At 28.7% G+C, this 9,026-nt stretch overlaps 1 protein-coding gene across 2 annotated transcripts in view; it reads left to right on the forward strand.

Moving 5' to 3' along the window:
- The window catches only part of LOC129963640 (potassium voltage-gated channel subfamily B member 1-like), a 58,248-nt gene extending 51,382 nt beyond the window's left edge, over window positions 1-6,866 (forward strand). The window contains exons 6-7 of one of the 2 annotated variants that reach the window (XM_056078129.1): window positions 1,289-2,305; window positions 6,640-6,866. In XM_056078129.1, the coding sequence (XP_055934104.1) occupies window positions 1,289-2,292 (1,004 nt within the window). In that variant the 3' untranslated portion in view covers window positions 2,293-2,305; window positions 6,640-6,866. The remainder of the gene's footprint in view (window positions 1-1,288; window positions 2,306-6,639) is intronic. The other variant, XM_056078130.1, reaches the window with a different exon arrangement.
- The last annotated feature ends 2,160 nt before the right edge of the window (window positions 6,867-9,026 follow it).

A 9,026-nucleotide genomic window follows, 5' to 3' on the forward strand; every position in this document is an offset into this window, starting at 1 on the left:
CAAGAACTTCAAGAAACAATAATTAAAGTTTGGCACCATGAAATACCGAAAGAAATGTTGCAAAACCTTGTGGATATTATTAAATATTAAATTCTTTTCAGTTAACTTGAACTTTTTTATCTTTTTTTGATCAAAAGAACTGAAATTTTTTCTTTACTTTATTTTATTCCGGGAAAACAAAATTGATTCCGATACTGATAACCTGTGCATTTTATTTGTATTTTATTCTTTTTGAAATAAAAAAAAAATTTTTTTGTTCAATAACTTAATTATATCTTGCCTTTTGATTAATTTAACATATTGACATAAAAAAATGTCACTAAGAGAAAAAATATTACTTTTCGGGGTCTTATTCTTGAAAAAACGTGAAATTTCTCAAACTTGCAATACTTTTGACCAATAGTGTATGTATAATTAGATTAAAACAAGAAAAAAGAAGCCTTTTTATTGAAAAATCAGACAGCTTTTCTAATCTTGTATGCTTGCATCATTTTTAAGTACCTTGGGTCGAACTTGATTGTTATTACCAATCTTACAATTACTGTTACATTTTTATTTCCATCATTTTTTTAAATTGAAATTCATAACTTTTCCATTTGGTTATTGTATGCATAGAAATGTAATACATTTTCATCAAATATGATAACAAGTTTTTAATTAGTTTTCATTTAATACTTTTTTTTCTTTAGCTCAAATTATTATTTGGACTCTTAATTTTTAATATATATATATATATATATATATATATATATATATATATATATATATATATATATATATATATATATATATATATATATATATATATATATATATATATATATATATATATATATATATATATAATATATATATATATATATCTCTTCAGCTAAATTTTTTGCATCTCAAAATAATTTTATGTTTAGAAAATTTCTGTCTTCGTGTATGAGGATAACATGCTTACATTACATGTTGTTAAGAACTTTAATGTTATTAAATAATATAATTGTGCTTCTAATTTCTAAAATTTTATATTAACTTGATTTAAGTATGGAGATGAAATTCTTTGTTTCCTCATGGGACGTTTTTAATTCAGTTTTTGGCATCTGAAAAATAAAATTTTGTTTAAAAAATTAATTATTTCTTAAGAATAAAAAAGAAATTGATCAAAGAATATTTTAGATTAACTTAAACTCAAACTCAAGATTGTAAACATTCTTGAGACTGTTGCATTTATATTCATGAGATGCATTATATATATATTAAGTAAGTGTATAACGAGATATATCATATCCATTCTTTATAGGGAAAAAAAATGGAAACAAAAGTCCACTGCTTGGTGGGTCATTGGAAAGAGGTTCTTCAATGAAAAAATTTAACAGCTCAGACACTGCAAAAAAACGTTCTATTTTGAAAAAAGACAGCCTCTATAAGGAAGAAACTGAGAAACTGATATCAGACAATTACCATAAGAGCACAACTGAAGGCTCTGATGTCACAGGAAGTGCTTTTATTCCAATTTCAAAATTCAATATTCATGATACATTTTCATCATCTGGTCCTTCTTCCAAAGCACATAAACCTATTGGTCCAAAATCAAGTTCTAAATCTCACGCACAACCTATTAAATTTGTGAGTTTGGATGATGAGACTGAATCTCTTGCCTCTGGAAGAGGTTCTCCATCACTGAGCGTATCTCATGCTCCAGATTCTTCCATGTTCAGTGCCACTACACAAAGACATCCTCCTCTAAGCCCATCCCAATCAAAAACTTTACAGTTTCCTAATACCCCTCGCCTGCCTGATGGAGCTCTAGACAGAAGGCATACTTTCCAAGATGGTGATCTTTTCACCCAGGATGTGGCTCCTGTCGACAGCTCCACGACTTCTGGATCTCCTGCACATAGTGGTGGTCACAGAATACATCGTGTTCCTTCATATTGCGCCAATACATCAACTTATGGTCCTCCCCGTGTAGCTCCACCTCCTACCTCTGCTACAGCAAGTACTTCTGCACCACCTGCCCAGCCTTCCAAGAGTGAGCTTGAAAATTCTGTTGTGGGATTGCCTTTGCTCCTAGCCACAGTGCCAATTGTTAGTCCTATAACCTCTACCACTCATAATCCATCCCAATCTAGCACTGATGACAAAACAGCTCTGCAGCCAGATGCAGTGGTTGAATCCCGCCGTCCTCCTCTGTTGCCTCAACCATCTCAACAATCGACGACAGATGATGATTCTGTTTTTGGGCATGAATATCAAAGCATGATGAGCAGGCAGTCTTCGAAAGAAAGTTCAACCTTGACTTAAAAGAAATGAGTATGTATGTAGAACTATCTTTTACCTAAAATTATACAAATAATTGAATATTTTTTATTAATTAGAAATTAATTTCAAATTATACAATAAAGAATTATCAAACCAAAATTATGGACGTAAAAAAAATGTGCTAATTGTTCAATATTGTATGCATTAATTGTTAAATATCGTATAAACTTGTCTTTATTTACTATAAAATTCTGTTTAATGCAAACTAAGATATTTAAAATATATGCATTTTTATTTTCTCGTTTACTAAATTTATAGAAAATTTTATTATCGTCAGATTACTCAGTCTCGAGATTTTGGCGAATCACCACATTTCATACCTCTCTCAGCCCGAAAAACCCATTTTTGGCATTGTTATATGTCTTTCTATGAACATGACAACTCAAAAATAGGTGGATGAAATTTCGTATATAAATTTAAGACCAATTTTTGAAATTTCTATTAAATTTTGAATGAAGAAGTCCATCTGTCTGTTTGCATTTAAGTGAGCTCAATTATTACAAAACATAAAAAGCTAGATAGATAAAATTTAGCGCACAAGTTTAGCATCTAAAATATAGATTCTTGTCAAGTTTTAAACTAAATTTTTCCCATGGGTTATGTCTGTTTTTTCGCATGCTTGTAAATGCAATAACTCTTAAATGCAATGATTTATACCAATGAAATTCGATATGTGACTTGTAATTGCAACTATTGTTCTGTGTCAAATTTTGATAAAGATCGATTAGGAAAAAAGTCGCCGGTGTCCTGGCCTAGGGGTAGCGCGTCTTCCTCGTGATCTGGGTGTCCGGGGTTCGAGTCCGGTTCGGGCATGGTTGTTCTTCATCTGTGTTCTATCTGTGAGGTGTGTGAATGTGTCCCCCTGTAAAAAGGGGGTGTGCAAGCGATTGTGTGAGTTTCATCTTCATATGAGCTAGAAGTCAGACTTCTGCCTTTGGGTGCTCAGGGGTCTTTACCCTCAGAAACTACTGCACCCTCTTTCCGTGGTAACGCGGACACATCATCATCAGGAAAAAAGTCGTCCAAAACACTCACTAATTCTATCGTACAATAGATTCAGCAAAAATGCTAGGTTCACAATGAAAATCTATATTTCTCAACATTATTTTCATTCGCGTCTTTACCCAAAATTCAATTTTTATGAGGTAGGTAGGAGATAAGACCTTTATTGGAGAGAATGGGAGAAAATTTCTATGAAACTACTCCTGTCGGTGTATTAATTGCCTAAACTCGTGCAGTAATAGGCTCTTTCATAACTATTGTTCCCCAATGGCAGGCAGTTTATAATGCAAAATACTATACATAATATGCAAGCATTTCAAGGAGACGACTCCCTCTGTTTGTTTTTGTTTATTGTTCTGCAGACTGTCTCTAAAATAGTGCTATTACTTTTAAAAGCAAAAATGATATCTATAAAATTATATAACTTATTCTGAATCTATGCATGTTAAGTTTTATTGCATTATAAATTGATAAAAAAAATATGGTAAAAATAGAAATTATATTAATTATGCACCTTTATTATTTCATCTCCCAAATAAATTAATCAAATTCTCATTAAAATTATAATAAACCAATGATCAATTAATGAATAATTCAGTTAGTGAATATTATTTTTGGACAAATTGTGTTCTTGAATGGGTCATTTACTGTATCACTAATTTATTATATTTTGAATTGTATAGCGTGATTTTGAGTGTTTAACCTAATATTTGTTTACAACTTTTGCAAAAAGTCTAAATCCATTCATATTTCTAAGACAGTTTTGCTACATCCATCTTTGGTAAATCTATATTTTTTTTTATGTACCATTTAGTTACTGTGATTATTCATAATCAATTTCCTCATATTTTTTTTATTATGTGAAAAAAAATATCTGATAATGTAGCATTGATAATAATATTTTTTTCATTTATTGCTTTCATCATGTTGCTTTACTATCTTTATTGGGGTTTTTTTATTTTTATTTAATTTTTTTCCCCTGTTCAGTACAAAATAATTTGTATAATTTTCTTCCTATTTTGCATCTTTTTGAAGTCTCCAAAATAAGCAGTTGGTGTTTTTTTAAACTCTTTGTATTTTCATAATGTATTTTAAATTTCCTAAAATTGTCTTTTGTCCACTGACTATTTTAATATATTAGGAGATAATAAACATGTTGTTCTAAGAAAGGTCCCACTGCTCCTCAGTTTTACTTTTTCTTAATAAACTGCATATATTTTTAACTAACAATAAAATGTTGTACCTATTTTTATGATTGTGGAATATAGATTTATGCTTAAACAGAAAGATAAGTGCAAAATGGTAAACTAACAAAGAAGAGGGAGAAGGGGATAGGGCTTTTCAAATAATTGTGCTAAACCTGTTTGAATTTATGATATAAGATAATTTTTTTACACTTTGTTAATGAAATATTTAAAGTCATTCATATTATTATTATAAATGCAATAAAATAATTGTAATTTATATCACTCAAAACAAAACTATATTATTTTACATAGTTTTGTATTTAAAATTTATATGTTTAGGAATTTGTAAAACTTATTAATCTATTACTCTTTGTTTGTCTTTCATATATATATTAAAATTTTGTCTCAAATGATTTGTTTTGCTAGTTTCAAATATTTATTCTTTTTCATTTTAAGCGATTTTCTTTTACATTGGACAATTTTGTTATATCCATGTGTGGTAAATCTATATTATTTAAGTACCACTGAATTACTGTGATTATTCATATTCAGTTTCTTCTTATGTTTCTTGTATCATATTAATATGATTGGAAGAAACGCTGTAAAACTATTTTTTAGCTTTGATTTGAGGAAAATACTTATGAATAAAATGCTTTGATGATTCTCAAATTGATTGGCATAATTTGTCCTATAATAAAGTGGATATTGCTTTCATTGGATTGACAATCAATCATCCTTGATTCAAAATAAACAGTAGCATTAATAAGCAATTTAAAATTAATCAATGTTCTATATTACATTGAATATCCTGTTGAGTTGTTTGCATTGTTTACTCTTACTAGTTTCAATCGCCTGTCATTCCCCTCATTGAACTCTTCATGAAGTAAATCATACTTTTACTTTTTCCTGAGTTTTTGATTATATTTCAACTCCACATAATTTTTTTAAATAATAACACCATTTGTAAAAGATGTTCTAACATAAACATAGCATCTTTTCTAGATTCACAAAAGTTTATTTACTAAATCTGTTACAGATTCTAGAGTCATTTTACCAATGAATTTTTTACATATTTATCTGGTTCAATTTAGCCATGAGACCAGACTAAATCAAACTTTGTCCTTCTCAGTAAATCTAATCGAACTTGGCATTTAAGAATCAATTCTTCTTTCGTCATTGAACATTATAGACAAAAATAAATAAGATAAAAGATTATTAATAATATTTGTAATTCCTTCATTTATCAGACTAAAAACAAAGAATAAATAAAATGATGCATTTACATAGTTGAGACAAATTAAGTTAGATAAATGTATGAATATTGAATATTAAGGAAATTTTTTGAACAAATAAAATTGGGCAAATGAATTAGTATTTTGATAATCCACAGTAAAAACTGAAAAACAATGAAACATTTTGAATTATAATTAATAAAATAAAGGTTGGTAAGGAATTTTTAAGACAAGTCATATCTGCAAAGCAATTTTGTATTTTATTTATCTTAATGCATCTTACTTTATCATTTCTATAATTTTTGTTATTTTTTTATGTATATTTTGAGATTATACCACAGTTTTATTACTGATGGAATAAGCATTCTGTAGTAAGGTGGATAAATGTGTACCAATTTTACATTATATTTTGAGTTTTAATGTTTCTGCCGGCTATAATTTTACTAGTGTATTTTATATTAAATTGTTCAGCAAATTTTATATTGATATATGAAACTACTTGAAACTGACTACATGTTTAATGGTATATGTTTATTTTAATGCCCCATGCGATAAATTACTGAAAGATGCAAATCATTACCCGCTATCTTAATGAAATCTTGATATCTTATGTATAATGAAACTTGAAATAATTTGAAAATTGCCAATTAAATCCATTAAATTGGCAACATTGAAATAATCTGAAAATCGACAGTTGAACTGAGCCATAAAAATAGACAAGTACCTGTTTAAGTATAAGGTTTAATTTATAAATATGTTTCTATGTTTGATTTGCAGAATTTTAACTGATAATTTGTTCTGAAATATAATTAATGGACTTTATTTTTCTGTTTTTACTCTGGTGTAATTTTTTGCATGAATTTTAAATATTTCATAGTAATTTAAAAAAAATTTCTTTTCTTTTGTAGGATGGATCTCTTATGAAATCATTTCAAAATTGTCTGCAAAATGCTAGTCACTTTACTAATTTATTTATTTAATTTTTATACAACTATTTTTTACATGTCTTTATTATAAACATTGCATGCTATCAGCATGTAATGTGAATCTCATTTGTAATGTGATCTGTTTTTAAAGAATTTTTTTACAGCGTTATATATAATGAATTATTTTATACATCTGTTCCATTGTTGATTCTACCTAAGTAATTTATTTTGTTTGTTTTTAATTATATTCCTATACTATTTTCATGTTAAAAAAAATTGTGATTTGTTATATAATATTTGTTATTAATTATTACTTAACTCCTTTTCATTATTTATTTATGGAAATTTCCATTTGTCTCTTGTAATTTTTTTTATCTTCAAAGGAAATATCTTGTGTTAAAATTTTGTGATATTTCTAACTTATCAATAGCATTAAGCTAATGTGACATTTTAGAACTGAAATATAAAAGTATTTTTATAGAAAATGCTTTTGGAAATACAATCCTTTGTGTAAAGTGTGATTGCTGCATAATATATTGCAATTAAGCTTTATAAATGTGTGATGTGCTAATAGGAAAGATGATAGCTGATTTTGAAAAGTAACGAAAACTTTTGTGAAGATTTCTTAGGAATATGCATAAGACTTGTTAATAAGAGTATTTTCTTTGAGTACTTCCTTTAGCAAGAGAATTGCTATGACTGTAATGAATTTATTAGAGCGTAAAAGATGTATATATATATATACATAATTCTGTTGCAGTCAAAAAGCACAGAAATGTGAATCTAAGCAAGACTTTTTATATAAGAGAAACAATACAATGTTCTTCAGAGCCACAGTTTTGTGCTATATGCTACACTGAAGCTACATAAGTCCTGACCATTCTATTTTTTAATTTCTGGAGATGAACTTCAACAGTGTAATATTTAATTCTAAACCATCAACTCCTTTTTTACTTGAATGAATAATTTTTTGGATGGCTGATATCATATTATTTTCCTAAACCTTTTTGTTCCGATATAACATAAAAGTAAATTACAGCGCTTATATTCCGGAACTGTGGTAGCTTTCTTACAAGCTCCTGTAACTTTTCTGCCAGATGTCCTCCCAAAAATTGTAGTTTGACAAATTACGCGAATAAGCACTGTGTAAATGATTGCACTGTTCTGAACTTTGTAAAATATTTTCATCTACATTCTTTGCTCTGCTGCTTTTTGACTGCATGTAAGCTTCCTCTATTTTCACCTTGTACAACATAAACTCTTTCACCAAATACAAGGAGTGCCATGTGAACCAAGTGTCAATATATTGTAGTTTTATTCATCTGACTGCACTTTGTAAAGCAATATGTGTGTCCAATAATACACTTCGCTTTGCCATTTCACATATTACTGAGGACAGTTGCTGTATATGTGTGTTCGTATGCAAGTCTTTGCATAAGTGTAGATTGCTCACAATCTAGTCCTCTGGTGCTCTGCTTTGAAAAAACATTCTTACTATCAAATGGTGCAGATGAGAACATCTCAGAAGCTTATCGTTGATGAAACTACTCACCAAACATGAAAACTTTTCGGATCAGTGCGTCTCGACAGCACAAACATTGTGCCTTTTCGCGTGATGTCTGTTAAACTGGTAAACTGCTACTTCTTGGGGGACTTCTGGCAATCCTCAAATAGTATTTCATTCTAATGAGCTTCTGGTTATTCCTATCTGCATCTAGTCTCTTTTAAAAGGTGCTTATTGTAAGAGATTTTGTTGGCTCCATTCCTATAGTTGGAGGACTACAAGAAATCGTTACAATAATAAATAAAAACAAATCTGTTTAAGGGTACTGTTCTGGTTTTAACATCTGTTATGGTTGTTATTAATGTTGTATGATGTGTCACCTTAGAGTAACCACACACATGTTGTAATTTAGATATTTCATCAAAGATTTCCCATTGTTGTTGTAAATAGTTGCCTGTCAAGCATGTAAACATACACCATAGTGATAGTTTCTATTCCAATCCCTAACTTGATATCTATTTGGCACTCGTTATATGCAGTGCCATAGTTAGAAAAAAAATTTATAGGGGGTTACTCTGAAAATTTTTGCTACAATGTGTAATTCTTATTATGTGATTAATCTTACCTAACCAAACCCCCACCGAAGATAAGCATTACAATTAAAGCTTATTTTAAAAATGGGTTGCACCATTATTTATTTCAGAAATTTTTGCTTTAATTTAATAGTGTGAATGTTGCATAATGGTGTAATATATTTATATCATGATATAATAGATTTTAATTTCAAATAATGAATACCCCTCAAGTTATTCCAGATGCATCATTAGAAATGTATTATAAAAAGTCAGTAGATATAAATAATTGT

The sequence above is a fragment of the Argiope bruennichi genome, chromosome 3 (genome assembly GCF_947563725.1).
Source record: "Argiope bruennichi chromosome 3, qqArgBrue1.1, whole genome shotgun sequence".
Classification (NCBI taxonomy): domain Eukaryota; kingdom Metazoa; phylum Arthropoda; class Arachnida; order Araneae; family Araneidae; genus Argiope; species Argiope bruennichi.